Here is an 18937-nt window from a genome sequence, read left to right as displayed (position 1 = left end):
AAATCAGTATCCAGAAAAATGACAAAACCCACACTTCTGAATGACCAGTGGGGTTATTGAAGAAATTAGGGAAGAAATAACAAACAAATTCACAAAATCAAATAATCTCTTGAGAGAGTGCTAAGATAGTTCAAAGGAGAAAGTTTATAGTTATGAGTTTACATAAAAAAATTAGATCTCCACCTAAAGATGCACATTCAGGATTTAGAAAATCAAGAACAATCTAAAAAGCATCACACAGCACAAAATTATAAAAGTTAGAGCAGAAATTAATGAAATGGGGACATAAAGAATAATACATAGAGCTGATGTGAATCAATTCTTATAAAGGTGATGATTTCGAAACCGTTGGGTAAACTTATCAAATGTCCAAATTAAAATTAAGGATAAAACAGATCCAGGTGACTATAGATTCTAATGAACCCCAGAGAATCTTTAGGGAATACACTGAAAATTTATACTTAAAAAAGAAAAAAAGAAAAGTTTAGAAGAAATAGATAAGTTTTTAGACACTGTGATGGTTATTTTTGGTTGTCAACTTTACCACATCTATAATTAACTAAAACCCAAACAGCTGGGCACACTTGTGAAGGACTTTTTTAAAATTAAATTACTTGAAGTGGGAATATACACTTTTAATCTGGATCATTTGGGTGGGAAGATACACCTTTAATCTGGGACATACCTTCTGCTGGCAGCCTTTATAAAGGACAGACAAGAAGGAAGCTTTTGTTCTTTGCCTGCTTGCTCTTGCTGTCAAGTCACCAATATTAGAGCCTACTTCTTTGGAATTTTGATGTATACTGAAGACCACGGGAGGCACCCAGCCTCATGCTTGGATTTATCAACTACTGGATTATTGGACTTTCTATGGTAGACAGCTGTTTTGGACCAACTAGACCACAGCCTGTAAGCCATTCTAATAAATCCCATATATATATATATATATATATATATATACACATACATACACACACACACACACACACACACACACACACATATATATATAACAGAGCTGATAGAATAAATATATATATTCATTCTGGAAAACTCTGACTAACAAATATATATATATATAACTTAAACAATTAAATCACAAGCATATAAACAACTGAAATAGATCCATAACAATGTGATTGAAGTAGCAATAAAAGTTTCTCAACAAACAAAAGCCCAGGCCAGATAGAGTTACCATCAAATTCTACCAAATCTTCTAGAATAGCTAAGACCAATGTTTCTCAAACTGTTCCATAAAGACGGGTCCACATGTGGTGGCCCTCACCCTTAATCCCATCAGAATTTAAGGCCAGCCTGAATTCCAGGGAAGCCAGGGCTGTGTGTAAAGACCCTGAATTTATATCTATCTATCTATCTATCTATCTATCTATCTATCTATCTATCTATCTATCTATCTAACTATCTAACTATGGAGGAGAGAGTAAAGCTCAGTATTATCAGCACAGTCGCAGGATACAAATGCAACATACATTAGAAGGTCTCAAATAAGTGATGAATTTGCTGAGGAAGAAATTATGGTTCATAACAGCTTTAGAAAAATAGAATAATCCTAAGACTGTAAAAGACTTCTACAGTGGAAACATTAAAGCCACTGAAAAAGAAATTAAAGACATAGGAAGATGAAAATGCCTCTAAGACTCATGGATTGTCAAAATGATCAGTGTGACAATGGCTTTATTATCAAAAGCAATACAGTTTCAATGCAGTACCTATCAAAATCCCCATTGTATTCTTTACAGTACTAGTAATTGTAAAATTCACAGAGAAGCCAAAAAAATAAAAATAAAAATAAAAAAATCCAAACAGCCAAGGCCATCCTTAGCTGGAAGAATAATCAATGCTAGAGGTAGCTCAGATTACCTGATCTCAAATTAGAGAGCCACAGTAGTAGAGTCAGCATAGAGCTAGCACAAAAACAGACATGTTGACTAGTAGACTAGAAATAAACCCATACAGCTATGGTCACACAGGTGTCAAAATATACATGGAGCTGGGTCTATATGTAAGCTCATGCGGTAACCACAGCACTGCTGAGGCTGAGGTGGGGAAACTGACATGAATTTCAGGTCAGCTCAGTATACAGATTAAAGACCTTAATGTAACACCCTAAGACCTTAATAAAGGTAACACCTTCATAAAGACCTTAATGAAATTGAAAGGAGAAAACCTTTCAAGATTAATGGGCATAGGCCAGGATTTTCTGGAAAGAATTTCCAGAGCATTGGGACAATACAAAGAATTGCAAAATGGCATTACATGAAATTAAAAAGCCTTTGGTCAGCCAAGGAGACAACTACAGAATTGAGGAAAAGAGAAAAGGTTTTCTAATTTCATGTCAAGCATTGAAATAAAGAACTATAAAGAACTGCAAAAATTAAACACTAAAAATCCCAAATCATCTAATCAATAAAGGGGCTAATGAACTGAATAAGTTTCTCATAGAATTACAATAGCCAATAAAACTCAAAGAACAACATTGTCAGCCATTAGAGATGCAAATTAAAATCACTTTGATCTTAACTCTGTTCAAAATGTCTATTATCAAGAATAGGATATCTGCTCTGAGATTATGTCTCTATATAGGTCAGATATCAAGATGGACATATGTAACATGCATAAAGGGAACAGAAATGAATACGGAGAGTAAGGAATTCAGGGTTCAATTCTCAATGAAGAGGAAGGCACTGGGATATGAAGTGAGATTTGCATTAGAAAGATCAATTTCTACAACTAAGTTTCTAGGGTATTTCAATATCCTAAAGTGTTAATCTCTCACATTGGAGATTAAATGGGAACTTTTATAGTGAACTAGGCCAGAAGTTGGGAGAAAATGAGAAAATACAGATCCATGGTTTGCTCAGTATATGCACTAGGGTGGGAGCTATGGGCAGCGTGTTATATAGGCACAGTGGATAAGTCTGTACTATGTTGTTTTGTTTTGCCTCTGCTTCTGTTGTTTGCATTGATCTGTATGTTTACTGTGAAGTCTAATGCACAATGAGTAAAGGAGTAAAATACAGAATCTGCTTCAGGTAGGCCAGATTGAAAACTCAGATGCCCATGAGTGAGACAGTGAGCAATACAATTCAATTAGGAACTTCCCTTATTTCGTGTTTTTAAATTTATTTGATTACTTCATGTAACTGTAACACTGTTTCTAATAAACTTAAGATAAAGGTTAAAAGCTAATAAAGTTGATGGAGGACTGTTTTTTTTTTGTAGCTATATTACCCTATTGTACTTAATTTTAAGTTCAGTTTATAGGAAATGAGTCTTTATATTATATTACTTATATTAACCACAGTAATGAATAACCTCATGCCTACTTGTGCTGAGTACTTGCTGTTTTTCAGGCAGTTCTATACATCATTATTCTGTCAGTTTCAACCTTTACTGTAGCACATAGTTGCTCTGCATGGTATATTGACAATAGCCAAATCCTGAACTACTACAACAAAAAGGAATATACCAGCAGTGTTACTGAGCAGTGTGAGATGTAATCAGATTTTTTAGCACTATACATATTTATATAATAGAGGAATTATTATGACAGAATGTAGATAATAATGTATTGCTAGCAAAGACTCCTGAATAGACGAGTAATATTCCTTTTCTCACAGCCCAGTCCCACAGCTTTCATGTAACAGTTGTTCTTTCAGCACTAGACTCTATATTGATGTAAATATTTTACTAGAAATTAGTCTGCAGGGTTGTTTTGGAAAATAGCAGATGACAAGAAGGCATGGGAATTCATTGGGGAAAGTTGGACAACAGCCGTAGAAAAGTGAGTAATATCCCGAAATCTCTTTTTTTAATAGAAAAGTAAAATAGGAAGCTTTACAAAGCAGAGTAAGGAAAAAAAAAAATCTAGTGTCCATCCCAGAGGGCCTGATATGCCTGGGAGCCACTCCTGCCTCTAGAGTATGCAGGAGAAACTCTGAATTAGCACTGTATACAGTATTCAGCAAGGTGGGAACCTGATTGAAGCTAGAGTCTGTATGGCAAGTGCCAGGTTTCAAGTGGCACCCCTGACATCTTGAAGGACTTCCCAAGAGTGGGACAGTACTTATAGCCAGAGCAGTGGTATGACTGGCCTTTATGTGGGTCTGTGAAAAACTGCTCATTATTACAAAAGGACTGCTCAGGGGTATGACAGGCATTATGGAGACAGAAAAGGAATGCTCAGAGCCACGACTTAAGCCATAAGGCAGAAGGAATGAACATTTAAACAATAGCCAAGATAAAAAAACTATGAATAGAACATTCAAGATCTATGGGAAACTGTAAAAGACCAAATCCATGACTCAGGCATAGAAGGAGAATTACATGCTAATCACATGGAAGCATCTTCAGGTTATGGCACCCTACCCTCTAAGCCTTGTTATACTGTAATGGAAGAAACCATTTTTCAATAAAACAATAGCAGATTTCCCAAATCTAGGGAAAGAGGAGTCCATTCATGTACAGGAAGAATTTAGAACACTAAACAAACAACACCAGAAAAAAAAACAACAAAAAACAAAAGCCTCCCCACACCACTGCTAAAATACTAAATAGGCAAAACAAAGGGCATGTGCTGAAAGCTGCAAGAAACAACTAACATGTAAAGACAACTTCACTGAAGTAACAGCACATTTCATAAAAGAGCTTTAAAAGTCAGGGGGGCTTGGAATTCTGTATTCCAAGCTCTAAAAGACAACAACTGCAAACTCAGGCTACTGCAGCCAGCAAATCATCTGTCATAACTGAACAAGAAACAACAGATGCTTTGGTGAGTATGCGGACAAAAGAAAACAGTATGCAGACACTATGAAAATCAGTACGGAGGTTCCTCCAAAAACTACAATTGGAACTACCATATGGCCCAGGGCTAGCACTCCCGTGCATTTACTAATCCAAAGCACTCCAAGTTAACACCTCACAGAGATGCTTTACTGCACATGAATGTTTACTACGGATCTATTCACAAGAGCTAAGCTATAACCAAAATGTCCAACAACAGAGGGAATGGTAAGAAAAATATGATATTTATACAATGGAATTTCTCCCAGCCATGGAGTGAAGCTATCTGAAGTCAAGTGGAAACAATTGGAGATAATCATATTACATGAATTAAGCCTGTCTGAGAAAGACAAATATCCCACATTTTCCCTCATTTTGTGCTAATTAGATTTTATACAATGCTGTATGAATATAGGTCATGAAAAGTCTCAACAATCCTGTCTGGGGCACTCATCTAAGGAGAGGGTGGTGGGGAGTACAGGAGGAATATGTTCAGGGTAGATTTGTATTGGTCTGAGAATATCCTTAATGTGACACAGTGTGTGTACAATGATCTGTGCATCTTGATTTGCGCTATACATGACAACTTCTGGGCAGCACACCAAGCACTTTCTCATTATGGCAGTGCTTCTGCTGTGAGTATTAAAGTATTTCATTTTGATAGCTGGCTACTCATGCATCTTATTTTAAGAGTGCCAGCTTGTTAGTGCAGTTCTCCAGACTGGACACTACGTTCAAATGTCCTTAGTTTTTCTTCTACGTCTAGTCCATTGTTACAAGTGCTTCTCCCTGCTCCCAATAGATGTTGCATTGTTTTTATGTATTAAACGAACGCAGCAGAGGGCCAGCCAGGATAGCTACTATAGCTCATAATGAAAGGCCAGAAGAAATGAGGACCTCTCTATGAGTAGTTATATAAAAATATATAGAGCATATGAATTTTAAGAAAAATGTGGGATGATACAGGACTTTAAGATACCAGTGTACATCTGTGATAAGTAAGAGATTTCTCATTTTAAAATTATTAACACAGGTCTGAGACAATCACCTTTTTGATGGTATGAAATAAGTAGTTTTTCAGTTGTAAGTGGATTTAAATTGCTAAAGTGTGGATCTGAGTTTCATTGCTAAATCACCAGTGAAGATAAGTTTTGGGTTTGGAGTATATTAGTATGCCTGAGTTTACCAGCACTGTGAAATAAATGAGTCCCACTTTTCACTAAGCAGTGAAATTATTTGCATCTTATGAAAGAATTAACAGATAATAAAAACATAATACGTACAGGAATTAAAAATTTAATGATTCTTTTGTATTTCTTTCTTATAGAGATATATCAAAATATTTGACTATAATATCAGATTTTTCTTAAAAGTTTTAGAATATTTTTGTTTACAGAATGTTTATATGTTGAAGCAGCAATATGATGAATTCTTTCTCTCTTTTTTTTCCCCCCTTTTTTTGGAGACACGGTTTCTCTATATGGCCCTAGGTGTCTTATAACTCACTATGTAGATGGAGTTGGCTGGAAATCACAGAGATCCCTCTGTCTGAATACTGAGAAAAGGAATGTGCTACCACACCCTTAAGATGAATTCTTAAATGTTTGCAGTTAGCTACAAAATAAACTCATTGTGGTGCACTTAATTTATATAAGGCCATTATACAATAAAAAATTGGGGGGGGTCTGGAGAGTTGGCTGAGTGGTTAAGAACACATGCTTCTCTTCCCGAGGACCTGAGTTCAATTCTCAGCACCCATGTCAGGCGGCTCACAACTGCCTGGAACCCTGCTCCAGGGAGATCAGACACATTCATGTGCACATACTCCCTGACTCCCACATACACATAATTAAGATAACTAAAGACAAAGACTTGGCCACTAACACATTCTTTATGGTTATTACAGTAAGCATGCTTATACTTTTGCACGGACATGGGTCTAAGGTTCTGAGGAAAGCATATTAGGAGTATTCTTTTGTGAGTGTGTGTGTGTGCGTGTTTCATGTCTGAAGGAATTTATTCAATGAATTCTAGAAGATATCTTCATCTTCTTTCTCCTAGAATATACTTTTTTTCCATTTAAATTTTTTTTTAAAATATTAGTTACATTTTGTTAACTCTGTATCCCAGCTGTATCCCGCTCCCTCTTTCCCTCCCAATATCACCCTCCCTCCCTCATCTCCTTCCTGCCCCTTTCCGAGTCCACTGATAGGGGAGGTCCTCCTCCTCTTTCATCTGACCTGGTTTATCAGGTCTCTTCAGGACTGGCTGCACAGTCTTCCTCTGTGGGGAGGGGGAGGTCAGAGCCAGCCACTGAGGTCATGTCAGAAACAGAGGGAGTGGTCTTCGAGCAGGCAGTTGGAAGGCATCGCAGACCTCAGTTACATCAAGACGTTCTTTAGTTTGTTTCCTTTGTCTTAACTGAATTTCTCCATGTTTGTTGCAATGTACAAGTAAATTATACTTTTATAAAAATATATCAAAAACCTCTCTATATCTTAGACCTCTTATTCCACATTTGAAAATATAGGATTAGTTTAGATTGTACCATTAATTGGATTTTTAGCTTTTACTTCTTCTAAAATGAGCTTATTTTACATAACTTACCATTTCAATCTTTAAGATAATTCAGGTTATCTCTTAATTTCTGCTAGTTCAGCAGAAAAATAAGGATACGAGGTTTGGTTCATCACAATCGTAATAAATGAAAAAAGAATGTTAATATTTTCGTCCTGATAGCTCTTGATATTTATTTATGTATGTCTACAGAAACAGTGCAACAAAAGCAATTTTATTCAGAGCTGTGACACATGATGATTTTGACAGCAGCCTGCATCTCAATATATTGAAAGAAGACTTACAGGCTCTGGACATCCCAGAAGACTTACATGCTATGGACATCCCACCTGGCCTCACCTGAGCCATTTTTCAGATATCCATTTGCATCTACTGTTGTGTACATGATATAAGGTCCAGGCTGATTTACTCCAAAGGGCTGCAATAAGAAAGGAAAGAGTTGATCTTGGGAAGCAAGCAACTTAATTAAATTTCAGGAAGATTTATTATATATATATAAAAAAAGCCCAAAGATTATTTACTTATTCTTTGAAAAGTACATACACCTATACACTGTATTTTGATTATACCCAACCTGGCTCTCCTCTCCTAGCTCCAAAGCCACACACCACTTCCATGTCTTAAAGGGTCTAACTCTAATGCTGCTTACTTATGCATTTGTGTGTGAGTGTGCGTGTGTGTGTGTGTCTGTATGTGTGTGTTGGGGCACTGGGCATTTAAGAGAACACAGAAAGTCTACCAGCAGCCACAAACCAATTCTTATGTACATCTCTTAAGTAATCATTACTACTTATGAGAATACTTCCACAAATATATAGTTCAAATTAAACCTGATTTAGAAAATTATTAAAATTACAGTTATTTAATTATGTGTGTGTGTTTGGGTGCAATAGTGCATGTGTGGAGATTAGAAGACAGCCTGAAAGGGTTGTTTCTCCTTTCTACCGTATATAGATATTGGAGATCAACTTCATGTCGCCAGGCTTGGATTTTACATGCTAAGCCATCCTGCTGACCCCAGTGGAAAACTCCTAATACCTTGTATTACTTGACAGTTGCATTTATATAATTCAGAATTTTAAATGAACATTTTAAAGGTCTAATGTCTTTTTTTTGTATTTTTGTATTTTTACATTTTTTTCTTTATTAATTACACTTTATTCCCTTTGTATCCCCCCTGTGGTTCCCTCCCTCCTCCGTCCCAATCCCTCCCTTCCTCCACCCTCTGCATGCATGCCCCTCTCCAAGTCCACTGATAGGGGAGGACTTCTTTTCCTTCCTTCTGATCCTAGTCAATTAGGTCTCATCAGGAGTGGCTGCATTGTCTTCTTCTGTGGCCTGGTAATGCTGCTTCCCCCTCAGGGGGAGGTAATTAAAGAGCAGGCCAATCAGTTTATGTCAGAGACAGTCCCTCTTCCCATCACTATGTAACCCACTTGGACACTAAACTGCCATGGGCTACATCTGTGCAGGGGTTCTAGGTTATCTCCATGAATAGTCCTTGGTTGGAGTATCAGTCTCAGGAAAGATCCCTGTGCTCAGATTTTTTCGGTTCTGTTGCTCTCCTTGTGGAGTTCTTGTCCTCTCCAGATCTGTTTCCCACTTCTTTCCTAAGATTCCCTGTACTCTGCCCAAAGGTTGCCCATAAGTCTCAGCATCTGCTTTGATAGTCTTCAGGGCAGAGCTTTTCAGAGGCCCTCTGTGTCTTTATAAGGGTAAATATTCTAAACAAAATTTTCTTTACTGGATTCACCTAGAACAAAATTATAGGAGTTATGCAGAGATGGAGGTTGTGATAGAGAGTTATGGAACTACTGTGAGTTTGCCTACTAGTATTGAGAAAATCTCAAACCCCAAACCTGAGAACAGTTTTATCTTCCTTCTTCTTTCTCCTCTTCTTTTTGGATCTTTAAGACAGGGTCTCTCTACATAGCCCTGGCTGTCCTGGAACTCACTATGTAGACCAGACTTGCCTTGCACTCAGATCTGCCTGACTTTCACTTCCAAGTGCTGGAATAAAAGGCGTGTGCCATTTCACCTATCATGTTATATTTATACTGAATTGGACATATGTTACAATTTCTTACTAGCATACAAAACTGACAAAATATGTTTATAAAAGTTATAATCAAGTGAAAATATTGACTTTTAGTTTCATCACATGTAATCATTTAAGACTTATAGTTTATCTCAACTTGTATACCATTTCCTATTTATAGAATTATCTTTAAGCTTTAAACGATACATACATTTTCTCTCTTTGAAATCAAGTCTAATTAAAAAGGGGATAAAGTGTAGATTATAATAAATATCCTATTAAAAACTACAAATGCTTAAGAATGTTTGAATACTTATCTCAAAAATAAAATTTTAATGATCTTCTTAGAAAAACTGCAATAACCACATCGAGCCACCAACCTGTCACTCAACAGTCAGGATGGTAGCATTTATATATCCTCAGAAAAGTTCTCAGAATTTCAAAGATCACTCCCCTGCTAGAGCAGGAGGCAAATCATAGTCATCTGCTGTTAAGCAGCCTCATATCCCACACCTGGGATTAAAATGAAAACATATTTTTATAATATTTCTGTGTTTTAAAAATTAACCACAATTCCAAAATTCTCACTACACCTGGCACAACACAAGCATCAGAGTGGTGCATATCTCTAAACCTAGCACACAGACAGTGGAGACAGGAATCTCAGAGGTTCAAGGCCAGCTTAAGCACACACGACCCTATTGAGAGGGAAAGAGGGGGAGAGAGAGAGAGAGAAAGAAGAAAATGAGGAAGAAGAAGATAAGAAAGGGGAGGAGGAAGAGAAAATGAGTGAGTGCAGAGAGAGAAAGGGGAGAGAATGATGAAGGAAGAGAAAGGGGGAAGGAAGAGGGAGGGAGACAGGGAGAGAGGGAGAAAGAGACAGACAGAGGTACACAGAGAGACAGAGAAATAAAGAGGATGGATCCTTTGAGTTTTTATGAATGTAGGTTCTACTGACGAAAAATCAGGACTTTCTCAAGCACTTGTCATCTCATTTTATCACAATTACAGACTTGCTGTAGAAATGCCTTGGTGTTGGCAGAGGATGTGGTGATGCTTCATTTAGGCCTGTGTTTCAGGGTAAATGCTTACTTCCTGAACTGTCCAAGTGTTGGCTACTGCTAGCTTGCAGCTGGACCCTACTTGGCAGCTCTTCTCAGCTAAAGGGAGTTGTGTCCCATATCCGAGAAGCAATGTGGAAGTAGAGAGGCCCTGGCCCCCTGCCTCAGTTAAGGCTACCTGAAAAAAAAAACCACCTCAGCTTTAGGGCTCTCTATGCACTGTAGACCAACCTTTCTCTCCCTGCCAGCCCTGCTTTCCTCACTACTTCAGAGTCATTGTTTCTAAGTACAGTCAGGATATCATAACTGTAGGAAGTTTCTCAACTGCACATGGATTGAAAAAAATTGAGACTATAGTTAAAACATCTGGGTTCACACTGAAATTTCTCACTTCACCCCAAGACTTGGGAAAATTTAACTTGTCTGAGGCTTATTTACTCATTTAATAGTAAAATGGTGGCTAATATCTTTTAAGGCTGGGAGACTGCAAAGTAGATGAAGGTCTTGCAAGTCTTAAGACTTGAGTTCAGACTCCTGTAATGGCCGGATGCAGTGATTAGTGTCTCTAATCCCAGCACTCCTTTGGCAAGATGGACGGCAGGGCCAGGAGAATCCCTAGAAACATGTGTGACAGGGGACCTGGAGTATGTGGCAAAAATGAGAGAGACCAGCTCTCAAGTAAGATGGACAGGTGAGGACAAACTCTAGAGGTTGTCCTCAGACCACCACAGGTATCTTCCATGTCTACACACACACACACACACACACACACACACACACACACACACACACGAGAATGTGGTTGATTCTGGGCTCCCTATCAGTTACACAAAGATGGGTAACAGGGTGCTTTAGGGCTGTGCTCTACTGTGGTCAGTTGTTTAATCTAGAACACAGAGTGTGCAGCAATGGAGGGTGTTATGAAGTACTCGGTAAAGGCAGTGACCCCCATAGAGAAGTTTGGTTTTTGTTTTGTCTTGTTTTGAGATACAGTCTCTTATATCACAGGCTGGCCTCAAATTTGCAATGCAGTTGAAGATGATTTTGAACTTTTGATCCCCACGGCTTTACCTCCTGTATACTGGGATTATAGACATATACTAAGCATGCCTGGCTTTATACAATGTTGAAGATCAAACTCAAGGCTTTCTAAAGCCTTCTACTAATTGAGCTATATCCACAGTTCTATAGTGATAATGTTTTACGGAAAGGTACCAAATTCTAGCAACTTCCTTGAGTAATTATGGCTATTTTAATAACTATTAAACACTAATAGTTTTTATTGTAACCTAAAATGACTTTTTGTTTATTTAACCAACTTTTAAATTTATCCTGAAGAGAATTTTTAAGATTATTTATTAATTTCATGTGCATGAGTGTTTGCCTGAAGGTATGTATATGCACCATGTGTATACAGTACCCAAGTAGGCCACAAGAGGGTCTGTCAGATCCCTAGAAGTGAAGTCCTGACTGCTGTTAGCTTCTGTGTGGGTGCTGAGAAATGAACCTGAGTCCTCTGCAAGAAGAGCAAATGCTCTTAGCCACTGAGGCACCTGAAGAAATTTTCACAGAAATATTTGTGATGAAGAATTAAATTTACTTACTGTTATCTTACGAGGACAGTCATTAGAACATAGACCACTAAGAACTGTGGAAAGATAAAGAACAGCCTGTTATTACTGTTATAAGCTTACATTAAAAATAAGATCTAATGTCTCCCAAGTCTATTAATACATCTCCTGACTCATGATTTCAAATAGGAACCAATTCAATTTCTGAGAAAAGTAAATTTCTGTTCACTTTATACTTATGTCTTTAACAATTTAAAGATTTAAATCTTGGGTATGTTCATGTGGTGGTTGTGGATGCATATGTAGCATGGTATATGTGTGGAGGTCAGAGGTCGACTATAGTAAAAAAAAAAAGCTCTCAGGACAAAACTCTTGAGTAAATGAGGAAGAGAGTGAACCTTTTAAACATGATGCAAGGAAAAGCCCCTGTACAGCAAATATAACTAATGTTGAAAACATGATGCTTGTGATGGGAAAGAAGACAAAGATATCCACTCCTATTCTTTTTAGTTAACACAATAAAGACATAAGAGACATGGATGTAAGAGAGAGAAAAAAAAAAAAAAAGAAAATTGTTCCTCTTGGCAAATGGTTGTTGTAAAGAAAACTTCCCCCAAAAACCATTTTAATAAGTACCTTCCTAGAATCATTAAGTGAGTCCATTGAGGCTGCAATGAAACATTTGTTTCCACATACTGAAAACAAGCATGTAGAAACCAAATTAAAAACACAGCAGAGTTTAAAGCCGCTCCAGAAAATGAGGGCATACATGTATTAACACACACAGGTCTTTATGAGCACAGATGACGGCGGGACACGTGGAAATGAGAGGTCAAATTCTCACCGTTAAAGATATGCATATTGAAAAAATGAAAAGGACTTGGAAGGACTGTGTTGGATTAGAAATTAAAGTACTGGCAAGAATCCATAGCTTCATCACACATGAGTAGATGTGTATGTACATGAACCCTGACTTCTATTTTCCTGCTTTTGATCATAAGGAACCTCGAAGAAATGACAAACCATTACTAACATGTATACCAAACATCCAGAGCTGGGCACATGGAGAAATATGTAGGAGTCAAGGCACAGGACAAGGATATTTGAGTGCCAGCCTATGAATCCAGAAGGAGGGGACTGCAGAGACATTTCAGCAGTTAAGAGCACTGGCTGCTTTTGCAGAGGACCTGGGTTTTTGGCTGACTATTGTCTGTAACTCTAGTTCCAGGGGATCTGACAGCTCTTCTGACCTCTGAGGGTTCCTGCATACATGTGGTACACATACATACAGAAGGCACACACACACACAATATAATAAGTACATGTAAAAAATAATGTGGAAGGAATGACGGCATAGCAAAATCATTTAATGAAAGTTGAGGTAGGAGTTATCAATGGACTCCAATGGTAGGAGGAAAAAAATGGATGCAAAAAGGATACAAGTAATATAAGAATATATATCTAGAGAAATAGGGAAGCGGAAACCAGTGAATTTAGGAGAGATAACACGGGTCATCTCAGGACTGGAGAAAGAGCTTTGCGGTCTAAGAGCGCTGACTGCTTTTTCAGAGGATGCTCTTCCAAATGCCTCAGGTTCAGTTCCCAGCCCTACATGGTAGCTCACAGTCCACATATGTGGGAATTGACATCCTCACACAGACATACATGTAAGAAAAACACCAATACACACAAAGAAAAGAAAACAAAAGACCAACAGCAAGAAACTGCTTCTCTCAGGCCTGGAAACACAGCTCAGTGGTTACAAGCACTTGTTCTTTTACAGAGGCCCAGGGTTCTGGCCACAACACCAACATGGTGGCCACAACACCAACATGGTGGCCACAACAGTCTCTAACTAGAGTTCAAGAAGATCCAATTGTCTCTTCTGAACTTTGAGGGTACCAGGCATGCATGTTGTACACATAGCTAACATGCAGGCAAAGTACTTTTACATATACAATAAAATAAAACAAAATAAAACAAAACGCACAGTGTGTGTGTCTGTGAGCAGGTGAACAGTGTGTGCCATGGCCTCCTGGGCAAATGGCCTGAAAGTGCAGAGCCTCTGCTCTGTAATTCCTTGCTGTAGAGGTTTGCCAAAAATGGGTGACCTAAGTTAAATAGTGGGGAAGTAGGATTATCTAACAATATAAAATCTGAAATCTTTAAAACAACGAAGATTAAAAATAGAAATGACTGAAAAAGTGTTCTAGATTGAGGAAGTCTGGAAAAATGTGAAAAATTAAGCATATATCCTGTGCAGAATACTAAACCAGATAGAAATGGAATCATTGTTGGGACAGCTGGTGTGTCTGAATGGGGCTTAGAACAGTTAGCACAATGTGCTGCTCAAGTTTATTTCCTGATCTGGAGGGCTGTGTGTGCATTAAACAGGAGTGAGAGCTTAGACCATGAAATGAGTAGAATGGAAGAGAAGGGAAGGGATGCGGGAGTGGGTAAAATGACAGCAAGATGACTGCTGACATCTAAAATACTCACCAATGACTTTAACAAAATAAGCATCTGCTTCAAAGTTATTTTTGAGTGTATGGATGGCAACATCATTCTTAGTGTATCCTTTACTGAGCACTATAATGTCCAAGATTCCCTGAAAAACAAACATTGTAAGAGAAAACTTCTAGGTGAAGGAAAAGACCATTATGTAACTTGTGCTATAGTTTGAATACTTGTAATCTAAAGGTTCCCATGTTGAAGACTTGGCTGGCAGCTGTGAGAGTTTAAGACTTCTGGAGGTAGGGCTAGCATTGGTATGCTCCTGATGTCCCTGAAGGGGTAGTAGGACTTAAGCTTCTTTCCATCTCTCTAATTCTAGACTACCAGGTTAGCTGGCCTCCTCCACCATATGCTCCTGCCACGATATACTGTGCTACACAGGCCAAAAGAGACAGATCTAGTGACTGTGAACTGAAACCCTTTGTCCTTTTAAGTTAATTTGCTCAGCTAGCTTGTCACTCATAGAAAGCTGACTAACACATTTACCATTTAATTACAACAAGCCCTAGTAAGTTGTTGTTTGAAATCAGCTTACTGAAAATGTGTGCATACAAGCTAAACAGTAACCAAAAAGAAAATAGTCCTGGGAAATAATTGTTAGAATTTTGGTATATTTCCTTCTGGTCACATGTACATACATTGTGTTTTTTTTTTTTTTTTTGAGATAGGGTCTCACTATGAGGCCTTGGCTGGCCTGAAACTGGCTAGTCAAGTTTGCAGGCCAGGTTGGCCTCAAACTCACAAAGATCTACCTCCCTCTGCTTCAAGAGTACTGGGTTAAAGACATGTGTCACCACAATTTCATTTTTAGATTAATTATAGTGTGTGTGGGAATTGTGGTGGTGTGGGGGCTGGGGGTGTAATGTGGAGGTCAAGGACAACTTTCAGGAATTAATTCTTTCAGATGTCCAGGCGTTTGTAGCACATACTTTTTAAAGGCTGAGGCAGCCTACTGCTCTGTGCTGGAATTTTCAGACCCTTTGCAAATGTGGTCACGTTACCTATTGGAGGCCGTTGAGGCAACGGCTCCACATTTTCTCTCCCTTTTTATAAGGCAGAAATTTAGTTCATTTTATTGAAAAAAACATCATAGGTTCATTTAAAGCTGACACTCTTCTGTTTCTCATGGCACTACTCATTTTTCATTTTATAAATGTTCACAACTTTTTTCTATAAATTGACTATAAATTATATTTTTTGTTTTTATTAATTTATTTTTAAAATTAATTACAATTTATTCATTTTGTATCCCAGCTGTAGTCCCCTCTCTCATTCCCTCCCAATCCTGCCCTTCCTCCCTCTTCTCCCATGACAATCCCCCAGTCCACTGATAGGGGAGGTCCTCCTCCCCTCCATCTGACCTTCCATCTGGTCTCATCAGGACTGGCTGCACTGTCTTCCTCTGTGGCCTGGTAAGGCTGCTTCCCGCTCAGGGGGAGGTGATCAAAGAGCCAGTTACTGAGTTCATGTCAGAGACAGACCCTGTCCCCCTTACTAGGGAACCCACTTAGATACTGTAGCTGTATTTTCTATTATTCATAGAAACTGGTGCAACAGTTTTTGTGAATACTTTTATATTAAGGAGACAAATTATTTCACTTATTTGTAGCATTTCTATTTCCCATATTTAAAAATAATTTAAAATTTCATGTATTTTTTGATATATAGAAATTAAAAATTGATTTGTAGGCAATTTTGTTGATTTTTCCACTTGTAATATTTCTACCAATTATATTTATGCTTGAAAACTGCTAATGAAAAATGAAATGAGATTTGGCAGCAAGAAAAGCAGAAGGAAATGCAGATATCAATAATTCATCACTGAGTTTTAAGTCTTTTATACACAAAGTGAAATATAACATCAAAATGAAAAGGCAATGAAGACATAAATACCCTGGCATGAGTTTACTTTTTACAGTAAAGCATTTTGCAAGGATACATGTAGATAAATTAGCTTTATATTTTCCAGAAGTTCTTCTTTCTTTTAACTAGTAAACTAGTTTTCTCTTCAGAAAGGTGGACACCAGGCACCTACAGAGCCTCCCACCAGGTCACCTCACAGCGAGGGATGGAGCTGGGAAAACCGTGGCTGAGATGCCTTGTCCCAGTTCACAAGTGACTGCGTTCTGCTGCTGCTCTGTGTAGGCACCTGTTGGCTCTGCTTTTGGTCAGGTGCTGAACATGTACTTCTGCTGGCCTTAAAGCACAATTCTATAGCAGTTTATTCCAAATAAGCACACAAAGAAAGAGATAGCACTTTCACATTCAACTATAAAGATAACTAGCATTATCATCAGTCAGCCCCTGTTGATTCATTAAAGAGGTTTTCAGGTTTTCTTTAATGAATTCATCTACTTTCATTCTTATTCCCCTTTCTGGTTAGAAAAATATATGAAGCTACAATGAGATAACAAACAGAAATTAAATTCCATAGGACAGTTCTGAACTCACATCTTCATAAATATCAAAAAAGGTGGCTACGATGGCATCTTTGATTAGATTTAGGCCTGCTAGGTCCCAGTAGACTTTGAACATCCGATGCACTTCCTCACAGCTCGCATTATTGCACGGGACATTCTCCAGCAAAAAGGCTTGCTGATTGCTGTGTGACAGACAAGAGGGATTCAGTTAAAATCAGTGCTATGAAACAGCAGCTGTGCTGTATCTTCCAGATCCTATATGTAAAATTCTGGAATTACTGAGTTGAGATTTGAAATGTTCTGTTCTCTAGTGTGGAATTTCCTCACCATCCCTCCTTCCCTGTTTCCACTATTATCAACTCTGCCCGGCATTTTAAGTTACTGGAGTAACAGTTTAGATTATGTAGCTATCCTCACTGAATTGAAGCATTTTTTCCCCCTTGGAGGAGGATCATAAGACTCACTAAAGTAAATACAAAGCTCAGGAAGATACTAAAGGTCATAAAAGGGGAAAATTTGTAGGGAGAGGAGACAGCAGAGCTATCTGCAGGGTCTCCAGCGAGGTAGCCTATGTGAGTCATGAGCCATGGTGGGCTAGCTGTGCTGGAGCTGCATTTGAGTCACCCGTGCTTCTGCCAGTCACCCCAACTTACCTATGGGCCTCGAAGTAATGCAATAAACTCACATTTCTGGCCTGATAAAGTGCTCTTTCTAGAACGAACAGATCTTGCTCTTATCTCTTTAACTCCCACAAAGGTTTGTAGGAATGATAAATGAATTTGAATTTGAGACTCTTGATTTTCCAAAGTCTTATAAATCACATTGGTCACAATTTCCAATGTAAACTAACAGTTTACAACAAAAACCTTTAATGAAGTCATACAATTACCTTTAATATATGTTTTGTATAGGCAGAGGCTAGCATCTTACTTTTAATTTAAACCTCACAGAGAAAAACTACGAACATTGCATCAAAAACTGTAGGGAAAATGGTCTTGATTTGGTTTCTCTGTATTTTTTTTGACAATTGTATATCATGTATCATTTAAAATATTGTTTTATTTCTAAATGATTATAGGAATTATTCTAAAATTCAGACAACAAAACATTTAAAAAGTAAAAAATATTTTTCCACAGATAATTACTGTAAATGTATTGATGGGCATCTTTTTAAGAGTTCTAGGCACATGCAAGTATGAAAATATATTGAGAACAATAGAGCAATAACATGGATTTGCAAGTATCTGTATCTTCCACAATACAGAACCTACTTGGGTTCTGTTACACATATTCAAAAACTGTTTCCTCCTTTACATAATATAGCATACTCACAGAGAAAATATATGTAATTTGAAGAAAGAGTTTTGACACTCACTGAAAACTCCTTCTATAGATATTGCATCGTGTTTATCTTTCCTTTCCTTGCTGGCCACTTTCAATAGCATCTCCATTATACCAGTAATCTGTCATTCATCTTCACTTCTAACTACCCAGAGCTAGTGAGGTCATAGATCTTAGAGGAGAACCTACTGCCCTGACTTTACTAGAACAGTATAATTTGCAATGACTTCTAAAACTTATCCTTGTACTCACATGTAAGTATAGCTGTCACAGAACCCACTACAGAAAACCACAACAGGTCATAACTTTTGGGGTAGCCCAACTCCAGCTGATACACCTACAACAAAACCTGTATTCCTAAGGCTTAGAAACACCAATGATTCTTCCTCAATGAAAAGACTGAAAAAGTCAGAAGTCTGCTGTGAGATTGTATCTCTTAGAAGTGATGAGGAGCTACACCCACCATATTTCAACAAAATGGCTGCAAAAAGGAAACCTGAACAATGACAACATCAACAGACAGACGTAATGGGGGAGTCTCCGAGGGGACCCCGCTCACAGACCAAGACTTACAGGTAATTAATGTATGAATGAGAAATAACAAATATACTT

At 37.9% G+C, this 18937-nt stretch overlaps 1 protein-coding gene across 2 annotated transcripts in view; it reads right to left on the bottom strand.

Annotated features, from left to right (window-relative positions):
- The window catches only part of Itfg1 (integrin alpha FG-GAP repeat containing 1), a 148614-nt gene that overhangs the window by 18862 nt on the left and 110815 nt on the right, over window positions 1-18937 (bottom strand). The window contains exons 11-14 of one of the 2 annotated variants that reach the window (XM_021644692.2): window positions 17016-17166; window positions 14550-14658; window positions 12084-12127; window positions 7720-7798 (exon numbers count right to left, since the gene is read on the bottom strand). In XM_021644692.2, the coding sequence (XP_021500367.1) occupies window positions 7720-7798; window positions 12084-12127; window positions 14550-14658; window positions 17016-17166 (383 nt within the window). The remainder of the gene's footprint in view (window positions 1-7719; window positions 7799-12083; window positions 12128-14549; window positions 14659-17015; window positions 17167-18937) is intronic. The other variant, XR_009594618.1, reaches the window with a different exon arrangement.

The sequence above is a fragment of the Meriones unguiculatus genome, chromosome 10, assembly GCF_030254825.1.
Source record: "Meriones unguiculatus strain TT.TT164.6M chromosome 10, Bangor_MerUng_6.1, whole genome shotgun sequence".
In the NCBI taxonomy this organism is placed as follows: domain Eukaryota; kingdom Metazoa; phylum Chordata; class Mammalia; order Rodentia; family Muridae; genus Meriones; species Meriones unguiculatus.
The sequence above is the reverse complement of the archived record's forward strand: the minus strand, read 5'-3'. Positions and strand labels throughout refer to the sequence as shown.